Source organism: Taudactylus pleione, unplaced genomic scaffold, assembly GCF_031769625.1.
Source record: "Taudactylus pleione unplaced genomic scaffold, aTauple2 ptg000154l, whole genome shotgun sequence".
NCBI lineage: Eukaryota > Metazoa > Chordata > Amphibia > Anura > Myobatrachidae > Taudactylus > Taudactylus pleione.
Genome location: NW_028284556.1, coordinates 4,052,976 through 4,080,102, shown reverse-complemented (window position 1 = coordinate 4,080,102; position 27,127 = coordinate 4,052,976). Strand labels below are relative to the sequence as shown.

Here is a 27,127-nt window from a genome sequence, read left to right as displayed (position 1 = left end):
ATTGGATTGTCCTGATGACTGTCCCTGTGAGAATCGAAACGTCGACAATATGGTGATGTTTTTAAAGATGATTCTATTAAAGATGTGATTTTATCTTCATTTTCTACCTGGTGAGTGCCTTTTTTATATATATATATATATATATATATATATATATATATATATATATTATAGTTTATTTTGATATTGTACAATAATGAAAAAGATAACGGAGAGCCATGTTCAGCTTCACACCTTATTCCACATCCTAAATGTATTTTTGCCAAGTTTAATCAGACCAGATGATGCTGGGACATTAGCACTCTATCTGCTCATCAAGATTTTAGTTTTTTTGGTAAAATCTGAAAAGAGATGCATAGATGATGCTGACCAGTTTGCTCAATACGGTAGCATGTAATTTGCAACCATTCTATACGATGCAAATGCTTTATAATCACATGGATAGGATGAAAACTTTGTTCAGCCAATGACAAACATAGACTTGAGTGCTGGTGTCAGCTGACTGGAAGGAACAAAGAAGTTCCTTACAGCTATCCGAGTGGGCTTTAAGGCTTGCAAGTTAGTATTTATTGCATTATCAAAGATTATATGGCTTTATATGTTGGAATCTACTTATAATGTAAGATTGATATAAAATATTTGGGCAAAATGAAAGTTACTACAGTATATTGCTCCTGCTTGATGATAAGCTTGCCTTGTCCTGCATTGCACCTGCTGATACAGCAAATTGGAATGTTTAAAAGTAAAAAATAAAAAGCTTAACCTGTTGGCTGTAGCAGAGACAATATTGTCATTATACATGAGTACTGGCCTTCTCATGCAATGCTGAAAACAGAAGTTCTGCCTTTAGTGGTGACATTAATGTAACATTTGTAATGTATGACAATTCCCATTACATCAATATTATTTATTGCTGTACTGTACAGTACAGTGTGATGTAGAACATTACATGTGACTGTCATAAATAATAATTTAATGACTAATAATATTTGACCACAAACAGGCTTCACTGACTTTCTTATAACATTATAAGTTATCATACAGGCTAAGCTCAGTCATATTACACATGATGAAGTAGAGACTGTAGCACCTATTCCAGATTGACTTTCTTCTTTTTACAAAACTATGGGAGATATGAACCAAACCTTGGAGAGAAATATAGTTCCAACCAATCAGCTTCTAACTGCCATTTTACAGCCTATGTTTGAAAAAATGACAGAAGATGATTGGTTGGTACTTACTCTCTTCAAGGTTTGATTTATCACCCCCTATGGCTTTAGCCATAATTGCCCCCAGTGACCATCAAACTATCAGAGGAGGATAAGTGAGTGCTCCCTATAACAACCAATATATGCTAGCTATAATTTTATAGAAAGTAGTAGATAAATGATAGCTATAATGTGATTGGCTGATATGGGAAACATCTCTACTTGTTCTTATTAGAAGATTTGACAACCTTCCCCTGAGATAGGAAGAATTGAATAGTCTTGCTAAGCAAGGAAGTCCCGCAAAACTTATAGTTGCTTTTATAGAGATGCTTCTAGCTCTGATCTGAAGCAGTATGACCTGCACAATTTACTTACAATCTGTTAAACAAGTAAAGCTTAAATGACCATAACCCATTTTTTCCATTTTATATTCTGCTGTAAACCATTACAATGTGTCATAAAGCAGGGGTTCCCACATTTACTGACCAATTACACTTTATAAGGTTTCCAAATTAAAATACATTAAGCACAATGTACAATTATAGTATTTTAACAGAGCCTAAAATGTATTTTCTTGGCCGTACTTTTAGCTTACAAAGAGGACTGTGTTAAAAAATTAGGGTCTGCTGTTTTAAGTCACTCTGGCCACTAAGTGATTCTACAAACACTGATGTTCACACATTGATCTCTACAACGGTTATACATAACGTACCGTATGTGTCTTTATTTCCTGTCCCAAGCCATTTCTAGTTTTCATTGTGTTCTCTGGATAGCACTGTATTTATCCCAAACTGTTGAAATTATTATAACTAATTATAGCAAGCCATCAGACAAGTCAATTAAGCTGTTTGTTTTGGTAGAGGGTGGTTTTGGAATTTTTGTTTCTTCTTCTTGGTAATTTCAAAACCACATATTTATCTTACCTTTTATAGTAGACATTGGTTGACAATTTCCAAGCTTCATGGAGATGCTTAATGTACTTATATTAATAGGTTTTGATAACTAATGTGCACAGTTGATTTCATACGAATGGATTGTTTGAGATACCTAGTCATTTTAAATCATTTTCATTTCACAGAACCATTTCCAAGTCTTAATAACATTTAACCTAGAAATCACATTTGTTCTTTTTCTACCAAAGGCTGAAAATACAGTGAGGGACAGTTATAAAACAGTCCCACAAATTCCACGAAGAACACATTTCATATGTATTAGATGGCAAATGTTGTGACCAAAGTAATATCAGGAAGTATGTGACCTAAACACGTGTGCATATGTCACAGCTTCTTCCATATAGAACAGAGGAAATTGTGTCTTTTTATGTAATTGATCTGTACAGAATATTCACCATTGTTCAGTTATTGTGACACACAGGTGTGATAAGTGTTTCTAGGACCAATGAAAAATTTGGCAGACAGAGCCTTTAAATTGACCAATGTTACAGAACAGCATAAAAAGTACTGTCCTGATAGGAGTGTCGTGTATGAATCTACACTCCCATCCTGATGATGGTTACTTGGGTCATGTCCTCTTACTTACCTGTTTTGGAAATGTGTTTCACATCAGCATTAATAGCAATTAGGCTCATACTAGCTTGTAAATGTTACACCTTTGCTGCTTTTAGATGAATTAACATAACAGTGCAGCTTAAGTGGCTACAGAGGGTCTGCTGTACACAACCCTGTCTGCTGGACACAACAAAATGTAAAGTGCTCTGTTTCAGGACCTCCAAACTCTTGAGTGTGAGTGGAGGGTAGGTTTTATATAGAGTTCAATCTGTTTTCAGCATGCATCTAAAAGCAAATTAGGTGAAAGGTAGTCGTTGTGGTGCAAGACACTGCAATGACTGTGTATTTATAGTAGGTTGCACATTGCAAGTGAGGTCTGTTTCAAGATTGGACCATTAATGTTCTGGTCACAATCAAAGCGTCTATTAAGAAAAATCAATTAAGAAGATTCTTGGTTCAACAATCTGGCCAAAATCTGATCATCTTAATTTCATTGTGCTACATCCGTTATCATTTCACTGGCTGTATCTGTAATCTGACTGCGGGAGCACGGTCATGTAAATCTAAATGAAAACTTTCAGAATGCTGCATTTGGCACAGGAGATTTATTTTGCCAGTTAGAACCATTAAATCCTGAATGCATCTTATATATGCATTTATTTATATTTTGGGCAGGTTACCTTTCATATTTAGAATAACCTAGCAAACTGTGTTTTTTTTTTATAATGCATTATAATATTGTTAAATTGTCTTTTTAAAGTGATGCAATATTCCTCAGAGTTACAGATGTCCACATACATCTATCCTCCATGCGCTACAAGTCACACCACACATAACGCGGGAGCTCTGTGTGCCTCTGTAGCGCCGAGCGTCTTTTGTGCAACTTTTTACCTTCAAATACGTCTTATTCACACAGTGATGCGAATAGCTAGCACCCGCATAGGCATGCTGCATATCATTTTAATTATATGCTTATGCTAGCTATTTGCATCACTGTGCGAATAAGACTCATTTGAAGGTAAAAAGTTGCACAAAAGACGCTCTGCGCTACCGAGTCAGGCCACGGCATGGTGCGATTAGAAGGACTGTTTAACGCGCAAGGAGGCTAGATATACGAGGACACATCTGTATACAATAAGGAAAATATAAATACAAACCATGAAGCCATTGCAGTGTAGGATCTACATGGACCTCTTCTCTTATTAGTTTAAAATGCAAAGAGAAAAGGCACAAGATAGGGGTAATAAGATCAGATAAAAATACTTTGTAAAATATGTATCAGACTGTGGCAGGAGTTTGCCCAATGTTAGGAGAAATGGAGCAAGGGTACAGGAAATAAAGAGGGGTTGAGGTTCTTTACTTTGTATAGAGAACACTATAGATGTATAAAATGAAAAATAGGGGATAACTTATATTATGAAAAGTAAGGAGATAGGAAAAAACCACCTATGGATAATGTAAATACTGTTATGAGTAATGCCATGTTATGTGAGGATAGAGCTTGTGATCTGTGCTAAACTGACAGTGAGCCAATAAATACTGTTCTTGTTCCATTTAATGTGACCTTTGCTCTGGCCCCCATCTGCATCATTCAGCAGTATTGATTTTCAATGGATTGTACAGACCACACGTAATGAGGAAACTGCTTTGATGAAGCAGGATAGCACAGAGGAGAAGAGTACACAGTTCTTGCTGTTGTACAGCAAGGCAAACGCCTGCTTCCCTCATGGTCCTGTTTGTCATACTGTGTGTCATTCTTAATTGCACGTTACAGCACACATCTGTACGAGAACAAACGTGCATGGATGGGAGGAGAAAGGCTTCTCATTAATTATTTATTGTCTGATTTCTAAATTTAGCTATAGTCTAGTCATGATTAGCCCGTGATACAATGTGTCCTAAACAATTAGGCCTGCGGTTATCAAGCCACAGTCCTTTATCAGTGCAGCAGGGCTGTATTCTTTAAAAAGAACTAAAACTTATTTCCTGTTAATGTTTAGACAGAGAAAGTGAACCCAGCAGCAGGACAGCCCAGAAGCCTGACGTGGCAGCAATGTCAGAGAACTCACCTGCTGATGTCAGCGCAGCAGACAATTTAACCAGGGCATCTGAGCACCAAGCTTCACCCAGGAAAAACCACTCCGAGGAGCAGCAGCTAACCAGTTCTGGAACAACGTCGAAGACTCCCACTCAGTCTACAGGGACAGGAGGCTGGACTAATCCTGACAGCAGCTTTTCTTCTGGGGATGCTGGGAAGAATAACAACCTACTGCAACCAAAAGCAACACCGCACATAAATGATGTGTCAGAAATAGATGCATTCTCCAAGGAGAGCTTAGAGGAACAAGCCAGGAACCCAATGGTAGACACACTGCTATCAGCAGCAGCAGCAGTTATCTCAGACTGTGCTTCAGGAGCATACAATGACTGTGCTGGAGGCAGAAGTTCCTTAGAATGCAGTAGCCCCATCCAATCTGTCCTCACCGTGGAGAGCACAGAAGAACTTTACACAGCAGCAGAAAATGGAGAAACTGTTACAAAAAGGATTATTCATGCAGAGATCCAAGTAGGTGAAACCGGACAGTCCAAAGGCAGTGCTAATCGCAACTGCTCAGCAGAAGCACAGAGCAAAGCTCAACGACAAGCAACAGTTGAATTTATAGCAAGTCTCCTGAACGGGGACCTGAAAGATAGTGAGAATTTCCTGGCTCACTTGGACTTCCAGGAAGAGACTTTCTCTGAAGAAGAAATGTCACCAAGCCCAGGGGAGTCTGTCTTGGGGGATAATTTCCTTTCTTTGGATGAATTAGCAAAGAGAATAGAGATAGAGGAGGTAAGTGGTGATGTTTATGAAAATTCTATCTGTATACCTGCTATATACTGAGAGACAAATAACATGGAATATTTTTTAAGTGTCTTGCGAATCAGACTTCAATTCTGTAGCTGTGATTATATGGTAATTGTCTTTTAAAAGTGTTTTATTGAAGGTCCCATTCATTTGACTAAAAACTTGTATGATCTGCACACCATTTCAGCTCACTGGTGTTTATATAATAAAGTGCAGTATTTGGTATGTATTGTGTTCGCTATTAAATACTGCTTTAATTATTTTGTTACACAGGACTATGTGCCCAGCGTATTCGGTCATTACGGCAGAATGCCAGTCATCACAATCTAGTGCAAGATAAGTTTTTAAATGAGTTTTTATGTTATAGTTACTGTATATTTTAGCAAACCCCCTACTGTCAATTCAGTAGTACTTTGGAGAGTTCGTCCTCCTACTGTACTTAGCGTGGTCCTGCCGCAGACATCTAGGCGCCACTTGGATCTCTTCTGTTTGGTAGTGAACAAAGTACTCTTAAAGGGAAGGTAGAGGTTTTGCTTAAATTTTGTTTATACAATACAAAATGCTTTACATCAGAACACAATTCAGATATTTCTATTAGTTGCCTGCTAGTCAATGTATTGTACCTCTATAACATTAGTTCCAGTAACTGTTGATAATGTTTTGTTTATGATCTTGTTCACGTCGGGAATTATCGATTACACTGCCACTCCAAGTCAGCTGAACTCAAGCTTCCCCTATCTGCCTGTGTGTTTTCTATGGTTCTCAAGCTGTTCCTGTACATTAATTATGCAGTTTTAAATCATAAATGATAACCCAATATTGCTGGTTCCTGCTTATATGAATTGACAACACTGTTTGATGTGCATTTTGTCAAGCTTTTGGAGTAACATTTCCAAATAAAAATCAGTTTTTGGCCATTGCCAAAGACTCCTGTACTACTGAGCTTATTTAAACTACTGTAGGTTGAGGCTTCTCTATCTTCTATGAGTCTTGGACAAGGGTAAGCCAGATCTTGTTTAACTGTCTTGTAGTCGTCCATGTTAAAGAAATGGTCTGGGTAGACTGTAGATTGGATCGATTAATTGGTCATTGCAAACATAACCTACATATTTATTTTTATTTTGTACACAAATTTTGATGTACACTGTCTAGGTGGCCACACATAGTTGGGACATGTAGCAGTATCATTGCTCTGTTTAGGAACACCTGGGTGGCTAAACCACATCACTTACAGCTTGATTACGTTTATAGGTGTCAGAAGATGACACATGGGTCAGTGGCCGTCTTTTAACCATTTTTGTTTTCCCAATTAATTATACTATATTTACAGTAGAGTCATTTTCTGCCATTGTTTTGATGAAGTAATTGCTAATGATACTTGTACATGCTATAATCTTTTTCTTTTAAGGTCATCAGAAATGGTGGAAATTGGTTGGATCATATCTAAATATTTGTAACCACACAAGTAAAGCGTTTAATTTTACATATTGACTTATTTACTGAAAAATGGTGTAAAATGTTGCGGTCACTGTACACATGCTAAAGTGAGATTGTATTAAAGCTCCACTATTACCAAATGGAAAATGTTATGAATCTTCTCCCATTATCCATAGCCCTGGGGGTTGCTGTCTCCAGCCTTTTAACACAGGACTCTCCCACTTCTGTATTGCAGAACAAATCAATTCTGTTCTCAGTTTATAATTGTGGCAGAGGGGTTAGGGCAGTGGCCAATTTCTCTTTAGGCACGTGAGGCATGTGCCTAGGGGCACCATTTGTTTACTAGTTTTATTATGGCTAGTCAGCAATTTCCTAGTAACTACAAAATATTTCTACTGTACGGTACATCATCTTGAGTGGATTGTGGACGGGTAGGAAATGTGGACGATAGCGTACAATGGAAATATTTTGAAGTTACTGGACAGTGAATGGAACAGACAGTGGGCTGGGTTTGTGGGCTGGCCATTCAGCAGGTGGGCTTGGCAGGTGCCTGTCCAGTTATCGGAGAAATCTCTCTCACTGGGTGGCAGATGCAGGGGGATATGTGACCAGACAACACTCCCCTCGAGGCATATGGTACACTAGAACTATTTAGTAGTTACTGGAAAATTTCAGACTGACAGACCGTCCCCACCCCCTTTACAACACCGCTTCGACCTGGGTTGCGGCTCAGTGTAAAAGGGGCCAGGGTTAGATTCCCAGGTCGAGTGACCCGGCAATCCAACCCAGGTAGCTTGCAGGGTTTAACACAGGAAAGACCCGTGTAACCCTGCAGTGTAAATGGGTATCCCGGGCCGTTCAACCAAGGTCCCGTTTACAGCATGGGGAGCTTCGGATTTCCTGGCGCTAGGAGATGGCAGGAGAGAAAAACTGCATCCGTGTGCATTGTAAACGGTGCAGACCCGGGAATAACCTTGGTCGGCGCGCAGTGTGAAAAGGGTCTGACCTGGTTTGGAGCCATGTTCCAAATCCTGGGTCATACTCGGGACTTTAGTGTAACAAGGGTATTACTATCGGTGACCATAATAAAGTGTCTTGAGTGGTGCATATATATCGTATGAAATGTCATAGCTCATGACTTTGTTCATTATTGTATTGTATTACACTAGCAATCACCAAATTAGGACTTTTAACCTAATAATAAAACTTGGGTATGGACATTAATTTTGTGTCATGGGGCAGCCTGACTCCTAAAGCTACCACTTGGTCCGGGGTGTTACTGGGAGGGAAACGGTATGAGATGCCGGCGCTCAGGATCCCGGCTGTTAGAATCCCAACGCCGGGATCCCGAAAGCGTTAGCATAATGACACTTGTTGGTCGGTAGGCTAACCCTCCCCCTCTTCCTACTCTAACCCTTACCCTCCCTCTTTGGTACCTAACCCTAACCTGCCCCGTAGTGCCTAACCCTAACCTCCCCCTCCCTGGTGCCTAAACCTAACCCCCTGATACTTGCCTTTGGTATCCCGGCGGTCGGGATGCGGGCACCGCACTTCTGAACGGCGTTGGGATTTCGTCACTGGTAATAGGAGCGTCGGCATCCAGATCGTCGGGATGCCAAATGCATACTACTGGGAGAACTAATTACAAGCCACTACCATCTAGCAGTTTCTTAGATCCCAGCTAGGGTTACATTTTACTGTAGGTTGATAATGCAGTTTTAAGAGAATAAGGGCCGTATTCAATTTGAGGCGTTAAGTCCGGATTCGCGGTAATTTACCGCCGATGACGTCATTATTGCCTGTTTTAGTTTTACCCTGTATTGAATTTGAAAGACTTTTAGCCTAGGCGTTAAGTCAATGCAATGTAATAGGCGGTAAAGTATCCCCTATGAATGGCAGGCGTTAAAAAGTGCAGAATTGGGGTTTTGGGGTGCAACGTTTCGGGAACCCCCATGCAGCCTTCACACAGTCCCCCAAAGGTAATCTGTGTCAAAAACATTAAAAAAAAAAATTAAGGACACCCCAAAAATTTACTTTGAAAAAGGGGGCAAAAAAAAAAAGTTGGGGTACAAACTTAAATAGCGAACTTGACTCTGGGGGGGATCCCCAAGTATGCCCAAAGTGTTTTTTTTTATTGCAGGTGTTTGCGGGAGGTGGGTTTTTTACGATTTTTTTAAGTCACTTTAGCAACTTTAAAATATGCTGAACCCCATTTTCAAGTACCCCAAATTTGATGGCCATAGTTGTTTTGCCCTAAAAAAACTTCTAAATTCTCTTCTGCATCACCTTATTCAAAGCCGCATTTATGCACCTACTATTAGAAACCCGACTTTATTCAGGAGTTAAAAATAGGGGTACCCTTTCTCCTCCCCTATGTCTACACCTCTTTAGGGGGGTCCCTAGAATATTTCCCGAAAAATCCCGTTTTGTTTACCCTGTAAAAAAACGGGGTAGAAATGTACAAAAAAAATGACATAAGGTCCCCCCCCAAAAGCCAAACCAGCCCCAGGCTTGCCAGCCAGTGGTGGTTTCTAAAAATATGGGGAAGAAAAACTGTAGGGTTCCACCATATTTTAGAAACCAACCCAAGGCTGCAGGGACCAGTTCTGGTTTTAAATATAGGGGTAAAAAAAAACGTGGGGATCCCCCTATATTTAAGACCAGCACCAGACCCAACCGACCGGGGTGTAATGCCACAGCCCGGAGACCCAATCGCCGGGGCTCCAGGTCCAAAGCATTAGCACCCCAAATCGGTCAGCGCAAGCCGGTGATCTCGGGGGAGTCGGGGACCCCCAAAGAAGGGTCCCCCCCCCTCCCCAGCACCACAGGCTTACGCTGAAGCCCCGGGGCTCTTCCCCATACCCCTGACTTGGGAACTGTCAGTAGCCAGAGCCAATCAGCGGGATCCACAGGGATACCATGGGGTGTGTGTAGTTGGAGTTATCCAGGCACCAAACAGTTAAAGCTTTAGCTCCCAGGATGCCCCGGGCCTCCTCCACATATACCACTCCCCCAGCCACAGGCAGACCGTTTTTAGTTTGGTGCTGGACAGGAAGAGTCGCACCTTTAAACAGGGAGACTGCTTAGGCAACCCCAAGCTTTATTTTTATGAGTTGTGTTTTTTTATTATTATTATGAGCATGCAGCAAGGCGTCCTAAAGGGCGCCTGTGCGGTTGCTCCAGCTACCTCCACCGGCGACGCATCACCGGTGAGTGGTCCGGTGATTATGGTGGGCGCCAATGGGGCTCTGGTAGCCGCTCCACTGGGGACCCAGGACTGCAGTCGGGCAGATGGAGAGGTACAGATAAGGCGATTCCCCACTTGCGGGGACCATGTTGGAGGCCAGCGGCACCCGGCGGTTCATGTAGCAGTAGGGAGGTAAGCTCTCCCCGGCAGCCCCTCCCCCAGCCCAGAGCGTGATCCCTCACAAGAAGTTTCCCGCCTCTGAGCTGCTCCTTCTCCTCACCCTCCTCCCTATATGAGACGCTCAGCCGCCATTAAAAAGGCTTTTCTGAAGCTACAGGTCTCAGGAGTTTCGTGTCCAGTCTCCCTAATACCTCTCCCTGGGGCCAGGTTATACAGCACACAAATCCTACCAGCCCTGTGAGGCTTGAGTAGTTGATTTAGTGCCCATTATAGGTATATTTATATGCATTGTATGTGACTTGTGCTAGCTCTGCTGTGGTGATACTGCCTTAAACTTTGTCACTTACTGCATATCTATCTCTGCTGCTCTTTCTTAAACCCTCAACTACCAGGTGTGTAGGGGTTCATTATTACTTCACATTTAATACACATTTCACTTGTATTTGTGAAGGGTGTCACATTGTGTTATTAACTATACACTTATTGTGTGCTACTTGCTGGCTATTTCTATGTCTTCTAATGACAAGGATAAACAGGAGGCTGAGGCCCCTGTGCAGGTTAATGCAAATTTTGTTTTGCGGACTTGCTCTCTCAGGATTTCATACAGGATGGTTGTGTGCTAATTGTTATAAATCTACTCACCAGTCCACTTTACCAGCCCCTGTCCAGGAGCCACCTTGGGTGTCCTCCTTATCCCAGGTTATAACACAGCTAGTGGAATGCTTATCAACCCCCATGCTGCCTCCCACCATGGGGTACCCACAGCTATTACAGCCTACTATGCTGGTAGCCTATATACATCCTCCTTGGATGGATGTTTATGCCCACTCAGTTCAGAATATGGCTCAAACGTCTGCCGTCTCTCAGCCAAGGTTACAGGCAGACAGACCCTTAGCCACCAAAGCACATAGGCGGACTGTATCATCCTCTCAGTCTACCCAGCTTTCAGATTCTGACGCATCATCTGAGGAGGCAGATGATGCACGAAGTTCTTTCTCTGAGACGCACTCGGGCGAGGAGTGCTGTCATTCAACAGTGAATGTTTGTGCTTTAGTGAGAGCAGCTAAATCAATCCTGAATATAGAGGATGATGGACCGGCCCCTAAGCCTAAAACCCCGATGTTTAAACGTTAAAAGGTGGTTAAGGCTGAATTCCCTCAGTCAGAACAGCTCACTGAACTCATGTCCTCCTGTCGCAGGGGATGGGGGCACTCCTGGATTCTCGAATACAGAGGATCTTTCTGCTAGCAGACAAAGTTTTGACACTACACTTGCGTTTGCGCAACTTGCTCCACAGTCGGAGGGTATCCATTCACTCAGCAATGCAGGTCCTGGGGTCCATGGTATCCACCTTTGATATGGTAGAATATGCCCAGTTCCACTCCAGGCCCCTTCAACAACTGATTCTCTCCCAGTGGAACGGGCAGTATAAGCTGATCCGGTCCCAGACGATCCTCCTTTCTTCAGAGGTTCAGCTTTCCATCTCATGGTGGCTACAGATGGCCCATTTGGACCAAGGTCGCTCCTTCTGGATTCCAAATTGGGAGCTTCTCACTACAGATGCCAGCCTTCGCGAATGGGGTGCGGTAACCGGTTATCATACCGTTCAGGAACGGTGGACAACCCAGCAAAGTCATCTGTCCATATACATTCTGGAGCTTTGAGCAGTGTACAGAGCACTCACTCGGGCGCAGGATCTCCTCCAGTGCAGGCCGGTCCAAATCCAGTCAGACAACATGACTGCGGTAGCCTAATTCAACCATCAGGGAGGCACACGAAATCAGGCAGCCATGCGGGAAGTGGCAAACATTCTAGTCTGGGCCGAAGGTCATCTTCCGGCAATCTCAGCAGTGGTCATTCCTGGAGTCCTCAACTGGGAAGCGGACTTCCTAAGCCGTCAGGACATACATGCCGGAGAGTGGGCTGTCCAACCGGATATCTTTCAACTCCTGGTGGATAAATGGGGCCTGCCAGACTTAGACCTTATGGCCTCACGTCACAACCACAAGGTCCCCCCAGGTTCTGGCCTAGGACCAGAGACCCCTCAGCCCCCTTTGTGGATGCTCTGGCAGTGAGGTGGGACTTCAATCTTGCATACCTCTTTCCTCCGATCTCCCTCCTCCCGAGGGTTCTTCGAAAGTTCAAGCAAGAAGGCGGCATGGTGATAATAATAGCCCCAGCCTGGCCCAGGCAACATTGGTTCACAGACCTACGGAGTCTCTCCATAGATACTCCTTTGCTACTTCCTCTAAGGCAGGATCTGTTAGCACAGGGCCCTTGCCTGCACCCGGACCAACCTCGTCTGTCTTTGACGACGTGGCTCTTGAGTCATCCCTCTTAAGAGCCAAAGGTTTCTCTTGCTTTGTGGTCCAGGCGATGCTCAGGGCATGTAAGCCTGCATCAGCGTGCATCTATTACAGAGTTTGGCACTCTTACTTCCAATGGTGCTCCCCCAGAGGCTATGACCCTTCAGTTTCTAGGGTCTCCCAGGTGCTTGCTTTTCTCCAGGCTGGGTTAGACCTCATCCTCTGCCTGGCCTCCCTTAGAGCTCAGAGTTCTGCTCTGTCAATCTGATTCCAGCGAAGGATTGTTCCCCTGCCTGATGTTAGAACATTTTTGCAGGTTTTCTCTGCATTCAATCTCCTTTTGTCCCTCCGGTGGCTTAATGGGATTTGTCCTTGGTTCTCTGGGCTCTACAGGGTCCTCTGTTGGAACCTCTGGACTCAGTAGACCTCAAGTGGCTGACAGCGAAGACGCTCTTTCTCCTCGCTATCTCATCTACCCGCAGGGTATCTGATTTAGCAGCGCTCTCCTGTCGCTCCCCATTTTTGATGTTTCATCAGGACAGAGCTGTCCTCTGTACCAGGGCTGGGTACCTCCCTAAAGTAGTATCCCGGTTCCATTTGAATGCAGAGATTGTGGTTCCGGCCTTCCAGTCCTCTGATCTTTCTGCAGGTGAAGCTTCCTTGGATTTGGTTTGTGCTCTTCGGATTTACATGGATCATACAAATTCCTTTAGGAAATCAGATTCTCTCTTTGTGTTGTACGGCTTTCACAAGCGAGGCTGGCCAGCTAACAGACTTTAGCTCTATGGCTCCGCATGACAATCTCTCAGTCCTACATGCAAGACCATAATCTGCCTGTTCCAAACATGGTTACAGCACATTCTACTTGGTCTGCTCTCTGTTCGACGTGGCGCTTCTGCTGAACAATCGTGCAAGGTGGCCACGTGGTCTTCTGTCCACACCTTTCTCAGGTTCTTTGCCTTTTATACTTTTGCCTCTCAGGATGCTTCCTTTAGGTGTTGGATTCTCCTTTCTGCTCAGGAGCGTCTCCACTCTTAGGGGAAACTGCTATGTGATATCCCCATGGTATCCCTGTGGCTCCCCTGTGGACCCTGAAGAAGAAATTAAGAGTTATGGTAGACTTACTTTTGTTAACTCTATTACTTCGAAGTTCATAGGATCCACAGGGCCCCTACCCTGTCACACCTGGCCTCATTGGGTATTTTTTCTCTTGATCACGGACTCCTTCATCTTCTGGGAGAGTGTTTCTTGAGAGTAAGGTTCTTCCTTCTCCTCCTTTCCTGCTCCTTCCTTGGTCTTGTTTACAAAACTTTCTGCCTGTGGCTGGGGGCAGGGTATATGTGGATGAGGCCCGGGGCATCCTGGGAGCTAAAGCTTTAACTTTTTGGTGCCCGGATCACTCCAACCACACACCCCATAGTATCCCTGTGGATCCCCTATGGACTTCGAAGAAATAGAGTTAAAAGTTATGGTAGACATGCCTTTGTTAATTTTGTTGTGTAAATAGTTGGCTTTTGGGGATTGTCTAGTCCTACCAGAAGTTGATGTATGCAAAGAGAAACTATTTGTAATGGATTAGGTGGAAAGCAGTGGTGAACTTTTTCTGGTCTTGTCTCATGTCTGCAACTTTATTATGATAGAAGAATTACTGTGAATTGAATTGACAGAATAAAAACAAGTATTGTTCCAATTTAGAAAATATTAGGAACAATATTTTTCCTCAGCATTAGCTGTGAGTAATAAGATAATGAGTTACTACATAAATTCCAGTAATGGTGCGTACACACGGTCAGATATTACAGGATGATAAGAATGATAATGATATCGATTATATCGTTCATATCGTCCTGTTTTTGGGCCCTTCCAACTCCCAAACGATGGTCGATGCGCGGGCACGGATGGTCGATATTGACCATCACCCGTGCATGCAGGCCAACCTGGTTGATATCGACCAGGTTAGCCTGGTTACTATAGGGACCCGTGATCGTCGATCGTGGGTCGTTATAGTTGTTTTGGGGTTGGTGCATGTGCTGGATGTTCGATATCGAATTTCCAGCACATGCAGGATGGCCAGACAACGATATCTGATCATTGTCTGATCGTTCCATGTGTACGGAGCTTAACACACTATTATTATGATATGCATTCCAGTTCTCCACCTGAAATGCATGTTATTTGATGCTTAGTTGATAAATGTCACCTGTTTTCTCAGAACTGATAAGTACATTTTTAAGTTGGAGTGTGTATTTGTTGATATGTAGTTACAGACTGAACAGATAAGGAGTATAGAGTGAAGTCTGAGGACTGCATTGGCAGATAGTACTCAGCTAAGAGGCATCAGTAAAACTGGTTGGGTAAACTGATCGTGCCCCCCACTGGCTATTGGCTATGCGCCGGGCTGAAGGGCTCACAGTGCCCCCTCCCCAGCGCTCAGCGCCCCCCTTCGTCACGCTGCAAATATGGTCCCCCCCCCCTGCCGGGCTTTCAGTGTCGGGATTCTGGCGGTCGGCATTTCGACTGCTGGCATCCTGACTACATCCCAGTAAAACTTTTCTTGCTTAAACATGTAAGCTATGTGCAATGTATCCATGGTAATTATACCAGACCTTGCAGCATTTTAAAAAAGTTCCTGTGGTGACACGAGTGTGTGCAGTGCTGCAAAGCAACACCACTGGGGTTGTGGTTATCCCATGTAGCAACTTAATCCCATTTTTTCCCTTTTAGCAACACAGTTTCTCTACCTACCATGTAACACCATGTCCCCCTTTTGCCCTTGTAGCAACACCATCACCACCCCACAGCAACACATCCACCATTGTGGGCCGCATACTGCTACAGCCAGGATTGTGCATGGCTGATGTAAAGAACAGAGGTCAAGAAAGTTTGCATTATGTATTTGGTCCATCTTAGTATAAACAGAAATTCCTTTCTAGATAAAAATATCAATAGAATTATCTTCTAAAGATAGGAATTAGTTACATATGAACAATCAGTAGCCACTTTATTAGGTACACCTGCTTGTTAATCCAAGTACTGTATGTAATTAGCCAAACACATAAAAGCAATTCAAAGCACGAAAGCATGCAGACATGGTCAATAGGCTCAGCTATTGTTCAGACCAAAGACAAGAATGAGGAAGAAGTTTCTGCTAGATGTTCAGCTTCAAATATTATTTTTGGAACTCTCCTTAATTGATATTTGGTTATGATTATCCACAGCATCCTTTATGAAATAAATAGAACAACTAACGAACCACTAAACTTCATAACTGAAAGTTTCAACTATGATCCATGAAAGTACTATACATTGTTCAATGTTACCATTACATTGCATTGCAGATTTTAGCCAATAAAGTACACCAACTCTACTACAGAGAGCTGCAAGTCCCCCCATAACTTTAGGCACTTAGTTGCTGTAACATTACTGGCCCTGCCCCTGTGTGTAGTATTCAGCCAATCCACCATGTGCATTTCTCCAAAGCAAGCCTGCCCAGCTTTGGAGGGTTTTTTATGATTTAATTAGGTCAGGAACATCTATTTAAACTTATCCAACACAATTTTATAACTAAAAAAAAAATATATATTATATAATATGTATATTTATATATGTGTGTATGTATATGTGTTAGATAGATAGAGATATTATATATCTCTCTCTATCTTCCAAACTTGTACAAGGTTCACTTATCAGGGCCTCTTAAAAGGGCAACTTTAATCAATCCTCACTTCATGTCTTTACATCAAGTCATCAACGTTTCGATCTGCTCCAAGATAATGAATGTTGATCGTTGCGATTTTACATTTCCCTAGTGGCTGCCCCTCTCTGCAGCTTACCAGCTATGCACTGGGGGCCTGAAAGCTGCTTCACTTACATTTCCCTGGCGGGCTTCAGAGAGGATCAGCAGTGATTGTCTGCACGGCAGACACTGGGGGAGGGTGTAAGGATGCAGAGGGGCCGGGATGTGTCTGACTAGTCACATCAGATGCGACAACACCAGGCAAGTGGTTAATACACCCTCCCTCTTCTATTTGCATTGTCTCATTTGGTGTTAGAATTTAACAAGAGTTGTCCAGATTCTTTTAACCTGGAACCTAAACACCTATTCAGGTTTGTCTAATGGAACATTCTTCCATAAGGTACTAGTGTTACTTTCTACTTCAGGGTCCATAGGGTATCCACAGGATACCTTGGGGTATAGGTGTGACGTCAGTCGCAGGGCACCAAAGAGTTAAGCTTTCAGCCTCCCAGGATGCACTAGGTCCCCCTCCTATACCCCGCCCCCGGGCCAAGGCACCTCAGTTTAGTTTGGTGCCCGGCCGGAGTCGGGTGCACCTGTTGGAGTGGGGGCTAGAAGAGCCCCTGAAGCTTATTCTTCATGCAGCTGTGGCTGCACAACTGGATGGACAGCATGGACAGTCAGTCCTGACGTCCATGCTGTCTTCCCTACACCCCGCCGGTACCAGAACGCCGGTACTGATCCGGGGATGCTGGTGGGCGTCTGGGGTCACAGCTAGCGGTGACCCCAGATGCTCCGGACCATGGCCGGATTCAAGGGGGACAGAGGTAAGCAGCGGGGTCCCGCGGTGGGTCCCCGCTGATCACATGGTCCTAAGTCCCCAGGCAGGGGGCTCCCTGGGGACTGGCTGCAGCGTGGAGCCAGGCGACCAACCTGCGCTTCCACTACCCCCTGGGACAGCGGACCGCAGCAGAGCGGTAGCGCTGCGGCGTCCCAGGGGTTAAATGCATGCCAGGGGAGCGCACCTTCCCTGTCTCACAGCCGGCGCCTCCCCCGCTGCACACAGCCCTCTCTGCATGCTGCCGACTGGTCCTGTGGCAGCGCTCCTCCCCCAGGCCAGCCTCCTCTCTGCTCCTCGGCGGCCATCTTCTCCAGAACGCATGGTGAACGCTGCTGGAAGCGCTGGACGGAAGCATCGTGGTCTGGGTCCCCCCGCATACCTCTCCTCCGCTGTGGTCAGGTCTGTGTATGCAGCGCTGTGTCCTACCAGGCCCTGTGTCTGTGTAGTTGAGTGATCAGCGCTGTTAGTGCAGGAATTGTTATTTTTCTGCATTGTATGTGACTGTGCTAGCGCTGCTGCCTGTAATCTTTTCTTCTCTAAACTGTCAGCTTTATTACTGTCCCTGTTCTTTCTGCTAAAGCCCTTGCGGTGCGGTGCTGCAGGGTGGTCTCTCGCCTATTTAATACTTAATTGGTGAGAGAGGTCACATACGTGGTGCCATCATGTCTGAAAGTGATTTTCCCCTCCGGCTACAGTGTACCACGTGCAAAGTACCGTTAGCGGAGGGGGAGGGTAGCGCGGAGGGCCTTTGCCGGCAGTGTTTGTCCATGGCGCGGCCTATTACGGTTACAGCACCGGTACAGGAGCCGCCCTGGGCTTGTTTCGCTCAGGCGTTAACAGCTTTAGTGGGCCAGTTAGCTCCGCAGCCCGCGTTTACTCCGATGGGTTTGTCCCAGCAGTCTGTGGTGTCGTCACCCATGCAGGGGTTCCCACGACAATTGGTGGTACCCCACAGTCTCCCTATTTCCCCGCTCCCGGGTTCTCAGGAGCCAGCGTGGGTTAACTCCCTGACGAGTTCTGTACAGCACTTGTCGGATGTGTTGCAAGGGGAGTCTGTGATGCGGTCTCATAAAAGGCCGGTGGCGTCTCTGTCCGCTCCTTATGAGGATGACGAAGGGACGTCTGATGATGGGGAGATTCTAGATCCTTACGATCAGGAACCTCTCCATACTAAGGACGCTGATGCTAAGTCCAAAGTATATATTCCTGGACTTATTCGGGCGGTCCGCACAGCCTTGGTGATTGAGGACGAAGTTCCCCCAGCGGCTAAATCTAAGTATGCCTTTTTCAAAGATGTGAAGGGCGATGCCACAGTCTTTCCTCTTTCGGGTCAGTTGGTGGGCCATTTAGAGGAGGCGTGGAAACAACCTGGCAAAAGATACCAGCCGCAGAGACGCCTGGCGGTGGCTTATCCGTTCGCGGATAATTATTTTGCGAAGTGGGAATCCCCTCCACAGGTGGATTCTCACGTGACCCGTCTTGTCCGTAGTGCCACATTGCCGATGCCATCCATGTCCTCCCTTAAGGATGCTACGGACCGCAAGGTAGAAATCTGCCTGAAGTCCGCTTATTCCCTTGCAGGGGGGGCAGCACGGCCGGCTATGGCCATTTGCTGGGTTGCCAGAGCGATGGAGCGCTGGGCGGATTCATTAGAGGCTTCTTTTGAATCCGACTGTCCGGCCGATCAGGCGGAGTTGATTGGCAATCTCCGTGATTCGGCCACCTACATCAACGAGGCGGCTCTAGACATTAGTACTCTGGTGTCTAGAATTTCTTCAGCAGCGGTAGCTGCTCGTCGCACCTTGTGGCTGCGATCCTGGAAGGCGGACGCAGATTCCAAGAAAGGTCTGGAAGCGTTGCCGTTTACCGGAGAAGTTCTCTTCGGTCCGGATCTGGATAAGATTGTGGCCACGCTGGCGGCAGCCAAATCTGCCTGTCTCCCGTCGGCCGCTGCTCCTTCTGGTTCGGGACCATCGTCCTTTCGGTCATCTAGGGCCCAGGGCAGGCCCAAACCACAGTCGTTTCCTCGACAGGCTGGCCCTAAGAAATCGGTCAAGCCCCGGAAGCAGGCATGGAGTACCAGACGTCCGGCCCCCAAGCCAGATGACAAGCCTGCGGCCTGACGGTCCGGGCCTCCCTTTGGGGGATCCCAGGGTGGGAGGCCGCCTGCTACAGTTCGCCCAGTGTTGGTCGACCACTACGACAGACACTTGGGTTCTGGAGGTGGTTTCCCACGGATACGCCCTCTCCTTCCGGCACAGACCCCCGGCTCGCTTCTTCACCACGGGTCTCCCATCAGACCGGAACAAGGCTACGGAGCTGCGGAAGGTATTGCACACTATGCTCCAGGCTGGAGTTATAGTGGCGGTTCCATTCTCCCAGAGGGGCCAGGGTTTCTATTCAAATCTATTTTTGGTACAGAAACCCAATGGGTCATATCGTCCGATTCTCAACCTCAAAGCACTCAACAAGTCTTTGCGGGTCCCGAAGTTTCGGATGGAGACCCTACGGTCCATCATTCTGGCGCTGGAACCTGGGGACTACTTGGTGTCATTGGACATACAGGACGCTTACCTGCATGTCCCTATTCTTTGGCGCCATCAACAGTTCCTCAGGTTTGCAATCAGCAGCGACCACTTCCAGTTTCGGGCGTTACCTTTTGGCCTGGCAACAGCACCACGTGTTTTCACCAAGGTGATGGCGGTCATGGCGGCTTCTCTGCGGCTGCAGGGAGTCCGCATGTTGCCGTATTTGGACGACCTGTTATTGGTGGCAGGATCTCCAGAGCTCCTGTTACGCCACTTGGACCTGACCATTGCACTGCTGCAACGGCACGGCTGGCTAATCAACTGGCAGAAGTCCACTCTAATCCCGTCTCGGAGGATTCTGCATCTTGGAGCCTTATTGGACTCGGGACAGCAAAGGATCTTCGTGACGGAGGACAAGATCTCTGCTTTACAGTCAAGGGTGCGCAGTCGTCTGCACAGCCGCCGGGTGTCCTTACACTCGGCGATGAGGTTACTGGGCTCCATGGTGTCGGTGTTCGACATGGTGGAATACGCCCAGTTTCACTCCAGACCTCTGCAGCACCTGATCCTGTCCAAGTGGAACGGGCTGACTCAGTCTCTGAAGTCCCAGACGATTGTGCTCACCCAGGAGGTTCGCCTGTCCCTTACGTGGTGGTTACAGACGACCCACCTCAACAAGGGACGTCCGTTCTGGGTTCCAAATTGGGTCCTGTTGACAACGGACGCCAGTCTTCGGGGCTGGGGAGCAGTTTCGGGTCCACACTTGTTCCAGGGCAGGTGGACGCCGACAGTAGCGGAGCTTCCAATAAATATCTTGGAACTCCGTGCGGTCTTCAATGCTCTCCAGCAGGCACAGCGGTTTCTCCAGGGTCGCCCGGTGCAGGTTCAGTCGGACAACGCTACCACCGTGGCCTACATAAACAGGCAAGGAGGAACTCGCAGTCGGGCGGCTCTCGTAGAGGTCTCTCGGATCCTGGTTTGGGCGGAGCGCAATCTTCCTGCCATATCAGCGGTCTTCATCCCGGGAGTGCTCAATTGGGAGGCGGACTTTCTAAGTCGCCAGGACGTTCATCCGGGGGAATGGTCCCTGCACCCGGACGTTTTTCAACTACTGGTGGACAGGTGGGGTCTTCCAGAAATCGACCTCATGGCGTCCCGGCACAACAACAAGTTGCCGGTGTACGGGTCTCGCACAAGAGACGAAGGGGCGTCTCTGGTGGATGCTCTGTCCGTCCGGTGGACGTTCAGGTTCGCATACCTGTTCCCTCCGGTCTCCCTTCTTCCACGGGTAATCCGGAAATTCAAACAGGAAGGAGGGACGCTCCTGTTGATAGCTCCCGCGTGGCCCAGACGGCACTGGTTCTCAGACCTTCAGGGTCTGTCCGTGGACATTCCTCTGCGGTTGCCGCTACGACCGGACCTTCTGTCTCAGGGTCCTTGCCTTCACCCGGACCTGACTCGGCTGTCTTTCACGGCGTGGCTGTTGAGACGGCCATGCTGAGGTCCCGGGGGTTTTCCAGCTCTGTGGTGCGTACCATGTTACGAGCTCGGAAACCGTCTTCCGCGAGGATATACCATCGCGTGTGGCATACGTTCTTCCAGTGGTGTCGACCGAGAGGTTATGCACCGCGGGAGTTTCGTCTGTCTCGGATTCTCGCCTTCCTGCAAGCGGGACTAGATCATGGGCTTCGCCTTGCTTCTTTGAAGGTACAGGTTTCGGCCCTATCTGTCTGGTTTCACCGTAGGATTGCTACAATCCCGGATGTGCGCACCTTTATGCAAGGTGTTCTCCGCATTCAGCCGCCCTTTGTTCCACCTGTGGCGCCTTGGGATTTGGCTGTGGTCCTGAGGGCTCTCCAAGGACCGCCGTTTGAACCACTGGGCTCAGTGGATCTTAAATGGCTAACAGCTAAGACTGTTTTCCTTCTGGCCATTGCTTCGGCCAGACGTGTTTCTGAGTTAGGGGCTCTTTCTTGTAGACCCCCTTTCTTGGTTTTTTATGGGAACAGGGCAGTGCTCCGCACTCGGCCCGAGTTTCTTCCCAAAGTTGTTTCCCAGTTTCATATTAACGAGGAAGTAGTTGTTCCGGCCTTTAACTCACCGGGTCTTTCCGTGGGTGAGGCCTCTTTGGATGTTGTGCGGGCCTTAAGGACTTATGTTGACCGCACTTCTTCGTTTAGGAAGTCGGACGCTTTGTTTGTCCTCTTTGGCTTCCGTAAAAAGGGTTGGCCTGCTTCAAAGCAAACTTTGGCAGCCTGGATCCGTATGGCTATTTCTGAAGCTTATCTTCATGAAGGCCTACCGGTCCCTCCTTCTCTGAAGGCTCATTCCACTAGGTCTGTGGGTCCTTCGTGGGCAGCTCGACGTGGTGCCTCGGCAGTTCAGGTCTGCAAGGCTGCTACGTGGTCTTCTGTCCATACCTTCGTGAGGTATTACAGGTTTGACACCTTCGCCTCTCAGGATGCTTCCTTCGGGCGGCGGATTCTCCTTTCTGCACAGGAGCATCCCCACCCTTAAAGGATACTGCTTTGGGACATCCCCAAGGTATCCTGTGGATACCCTATGGACCCTGAAGTAGAAAATATGAGATATGGTAAGAACTTACCCTTGTTATCTCTATTTCTACGAAGTCCATAGGGTTCCACAGGACTCCCGCCCTGTCGCACCTGTGCTGCAGATGGGCTTTGCTCTGGTCACCGGTTTTCCGTCTCCCTCTGGTGAGAATGTGATTCTTGTATGTGTCCAGATCTTTGTTCTCTCTCTTCCTTCTCCTCCTCCGGCCTATGGCTTGGTAACTAACTGAGGTGCCTTGGCCCGGGGGCGGGGTATAGGAGGGGGACCTAGTGCATCCTGGGAGGCTGAAAGCTTAACTCTTTGGTGCCCTGCGACTGACGTCACACCTATACCCCAAGGTATCCTGTGGAACCCTATGGACTTCGTAGAAATAGAGATAACAAGGGTAAGTTCTTACCATATCTCATATTTTTCTATTTTTACTGTTTGTACACACCTGTTGCAGGTAATATCAGAAAAGATGCTCATCTAGAGAAACTTCTGGTTAGCTCATGTTGTGTTCACACTAATGACTCTAAGGGGGTGATTCAATTGTTATAGACACCCCATGCTGGCCGTCTATATGAATAGGCGCCTGACTGAGCATTTCAATTGTTGCTCCGTTCGGACCCCATAAAGATGCAGGGGGACACATTTCTTCTCTCAGCCTGCTGAGGTGCGAAAAGAAATGTGTCTAAAGTCCCGTTTTTTGGCAGTCTAAACTGCTGTTTGGGCACCCTAACCACTTCTTTAGAAGGGTTTAGCTGCTGTGCGCAACTAAAACAGGTGCTTGTGGCCGCGATGACTATTAATGGGCACCTGAATGAAGAAACAATTGAATTGTTTTATCGGGCGCCTATTTGTAGAGACGCCCAGCATCTCTAACATTTGAATCGTGGCCTAAGAAAGCTCTGACAAAGTTGTGCAGACACACGGTCACCCAGATTTAAATTCTCGCATTGTTGTAATCGCGTTCTAAACTGCCACCTCTGTGCACTGCACACACGTCTATAGGGTAATTAGTGACCCACAAGCTGGTAGCATTTTCACCTTGCTTCTGTTGGCTCTCTGTGGTTAATTGTGAAGAAAGTCCATTCAAATTTACTTGTCTGAATGATCCTGAAATGCTGCTGAAGAAGGCTCTACTCTAATGCCATATGCAGCAGAAAAATGAATAGCCTTTATTTTTTCATTTATATTAGTTTTATAAAAGTACATTTCAGTGGTTATTTTGCTTTACTCTGTAGGGCCCAGGAGTGAGCATAGTGCAATCTGGCTTCCAAGTGGCAGTGTCAGCTTAATGTGCTTGTTCTAACGCTGACTTCATCTGCACTATATAGATGAATAAAGAAGTATCACACCATCAACAGGAAGCGTCAAAATTACTTTGCTAGATTACACTGATCAGTTTGATGTGCTACATTTGTACATCTGTGAGCAAATGAGTCAAATCTGTATATGAAGTGCTACTATAAGCTGACGTGGATTTTTCTCACACCAGGTTCTGTTTACTGTGACTTTGTAAGTTTTTAAAACGAATTCCTGAGTGGTTACAGTGGCAGCTCAGCATCTCTAGGATACTGTGAGTGGTGTTTTGCTGCGTCTGCAATGCGAATAAGATGCAAAATGTAACGAAAAAGATGCTACACTACACCTCTCAGGGCGGCTCAGTCACACCGGGAATCTCGTGCCATATGATGACACATCTGTATGCCAGGCTAGAGTGCTCACACTCTGACCAGCTTTCTCACTGCTGTCCCAGCTGGAGGAAGCATGGCAGGGCGAATGAACTACGCCTGAGTGGCACTTTGAGGTAAAGCAAAAAATAACACTAAAATAAAATGTAAGGCTATAAGAGCGATTGCGATGGAGTGAGTAGTGCTGATTACTGAAGAATGAATGTAGTGTGCTTCATGGAGTGAGGAGTAAAGAACTGCAAGCATGGGCATAACTACCATAGGTGCAAGGGGTGCAGCTGCTATGGGGCCCAGAGCAGAGGGGGGCCCATCTTCCTTGTCAAAATTACATGAGTTATATACATTTTTCACTGTTGGGTGGTACACATAGGGGCTCTTACAAACTTTTTGCTATGGGGCCTTCAAATACCTCGTTATGCCCCTGCCTGCAAGATGCATGGGGCATCTGTTATTATTTAAACCTAGTGTCTAATGTTAAAGCTAGTAAGTTGCTTTTAACTCTGATTGATTGGTCTGTGAAATCTGTTTACACACGGCTGATGGGAATTGTTTTAGAAAAAACATATTGCTAATTCTTTCATCATGTATATTATAATTACTGATGAGGTTTATTTACAGTCTCTAATTGTTTACGTATGTATTGTATCATCCAGAGAAGTTGTAAAATGACAACATATTGTCATTATGTATAATCTGTAGCCAGTAAGTTGTCCTCTGTTTTTGTTTTTTTCTTCCTGTGTTACTGTTTAGAATTTCCTCCACTTCTGGGCTCTAATAAAACCAGTCTAGCACCTTGTCACACGCAGTCAAGCATTTATAAACCAACATATGTTACCATTTCTTTTTCTTGTTTGCAATGAAGTTATCACATCTTCTTGGCTTTCCTGTCCTACCACTGTTTGCCTTGTTGTGGTAGCTCTTTATTTTACCCCTATTGATTTAGCGGTTTGCTCGAGGTGTAAATAGAGATCTTATCACAACAAACACTTGTAAAATGTAAAATATTGTTAGATACTTTAAGGTGGTTACACACTAAAATGATGGATCGGTCAACAGACCGATCCACTGATTGGTAAGCTATACACCTACCAATCGATATGTCTAGCCTGACATCACAACTGGGCGGGCATTTAAATTTGTCCGTCCAGTTGACATGTTAGTGTTGCCGGTCCTTGCCGCAAGTGTACAGGTGCTCAGCGAGTCGCCCGTACACACATGCATTGATCTTTCAGATACAGTGCATCCAGAAAGTATTCACAGCGCTTCAGTTTTTCCACATTTTGTTATGTTACAGCAGGGGTGGGGAACCTTTTTTTCTGCCAAAGGCCATTTTCATATAACATTATTCGCGGGCCTGGTGCAGGCTATGCCCCTCTGTGTGATGTCACAAGGGGGTGGGGTCACATTCGCCAGTGCTTAGAGCAATGCAGGAGCATCCTGAGGATGTTCCGGGAGCTGTAAGGGCAGCATTGTGACCATCTGAAGCATCCTAAGGACGCTCCAGGTGGCACTGCTGCATAGATTCTGGCTGCAGGGTGCCATTCTAGGCACCCTGCAAGCCAGATGAGACTAGCAGGAAAAAGCTCCAAGGGCCAGACCTTATACGGCCCCCGGGCAGGAGGTGTTACAGCCTTATTCCAAAATGGAATAAATTCATTTTTGTCCTCAAAATTCTACGCACAATACCCCATAATGACAACGTGTAAAAAGTTGTTTTTTTAGATTTTTGCAAATTTAATTAAAAAAACACACTAAGAAATCACATGTACATAAGTATTCACAGCCTTTGCCATGAAGCTCAAAATTGAAGTCAGGTGCATCCTGTTTCTGCTGATCATCCTTGAGATGTTCCTACAGCTTAATTGGAGTCCACCTGTGGTAAATTCAGGTGATTGGACATGATTTTGAAAGGCATACACCTGTCTATATAAGGTCCCACACTTGACAGTGCATGTCAGAGCACAAACCAAGCATGAAGCCCAAGGAATTGTCTTTAGACCTCCAAGACAGGATTGTCTCGAGGCACAAATCTGGGGAAGGGTACAGAAAAATATCTGCTGCTTTGAAGCTCCAAATGAGCACAGTGGCCTCCATCATTTGTATATGGAAGAAGTTTGGAACCACCAGGACTCTTCGTAGAGTAGGCCGGCCGTCTAAACTGAGCGATTGTGGGAGAAGGGCCCTAGTCAGGGAGGTGACCAAGAACCTGATGGACACACTTGTCAGAGCTACAGCATTCCTCTATGGAGAGAGGTGAACCTTCCAGAAGGACATCCATATCTGCTGCAATCCACCAATGAGGCCTGTATCGCAGAGTGGCCAAACGGAATCCACTCCTTTAGTAAAAAGCACATGGCAGTCCGACTGGAGTTAGCCAAAATGCACCTGAAGGACTCTCAGACCATGAGAAACAAAATTCTCTGGTCTGATGAGGCAAAGAATGAACTCTTTGGCGTCACTGCCAGGCTTTATGTTTGGAAGAAACCACGCACTGCTCATCACCAGGCCAATACCATCCCTACAGTGAAGCATAGTGGTGGCAGCATCATGCTGTGGGGATGTTTTTCAGCTGCAGGAACTGGGAGACTAGTGAGGATAGAGGGAAAGATGAAAACCTGTTCCAGAGCACTCTTGACCTCAGACTAGGGCGATGGTTCATCTTTCAGCAGGACAACGACCCTAAGCACACAGCCAAGATATCAAAGGAGTGACTTCAATACAACTCTGAATATCCTTGAATGGCCTAGCCAGAGGCCAGACTTGAATCCGATTGAACATCTCTGGAGAGATATGAAAATGGCTGTGCACCGACGCTTCCCATCCAACCTGATGGAGCTTGAGAGTTGCTGCAAAGAGGAATGGGCGAAACTGCCCAAAGATAGATGTGCCAAGCTTGTGGCATCATATTCAAAAAGACTTGAGGCTGTAATTGCTGCCAAAGGTGCATCAACAAAGTATTGAGCAAAGTCTGTGATGTTAAATCGTAAATAAACCTTTTAATATATTCCTTCCTATAAACCTCCTAAGATTCACCTGCCTAGAACCTCTAAGACAAAACCCTGCCTAAAAACCTCTAAGACAATGCTAATTGCGTACGC

General features: G+C 46.0%; 1 protein-coding gene across 7 annotated transcripts in view; it reads left to right on the top strand.

Annotated features, from left to right (window-relative positions):
- CNST (consortin, connexin sorting protein) overlaps positions 1-27,127 on the top strand; it is a 167,750-nt gene that overhangs the window by 106,137 nt on the left and 34,486 nt on the right. For 6 of the 7 annotated variants that reach the window (XM_088474354.1, XM_088474348.1, XM_088474349.1 and 3 more), the window contains one exon: positions 4,717-5,549. In XM_088474354.1, coding sequence (XP_088330480.1) covers positions 4,717-5,549 — 833 coding nt within the window. Of the gene's footprint in view, positions 1-4,716; positions 5,550-5,837; positions 7,506-27,127 lie in introns of those variants that run through there. The other variant, XM_088474355.1, reaches the window with a different exon arrangement.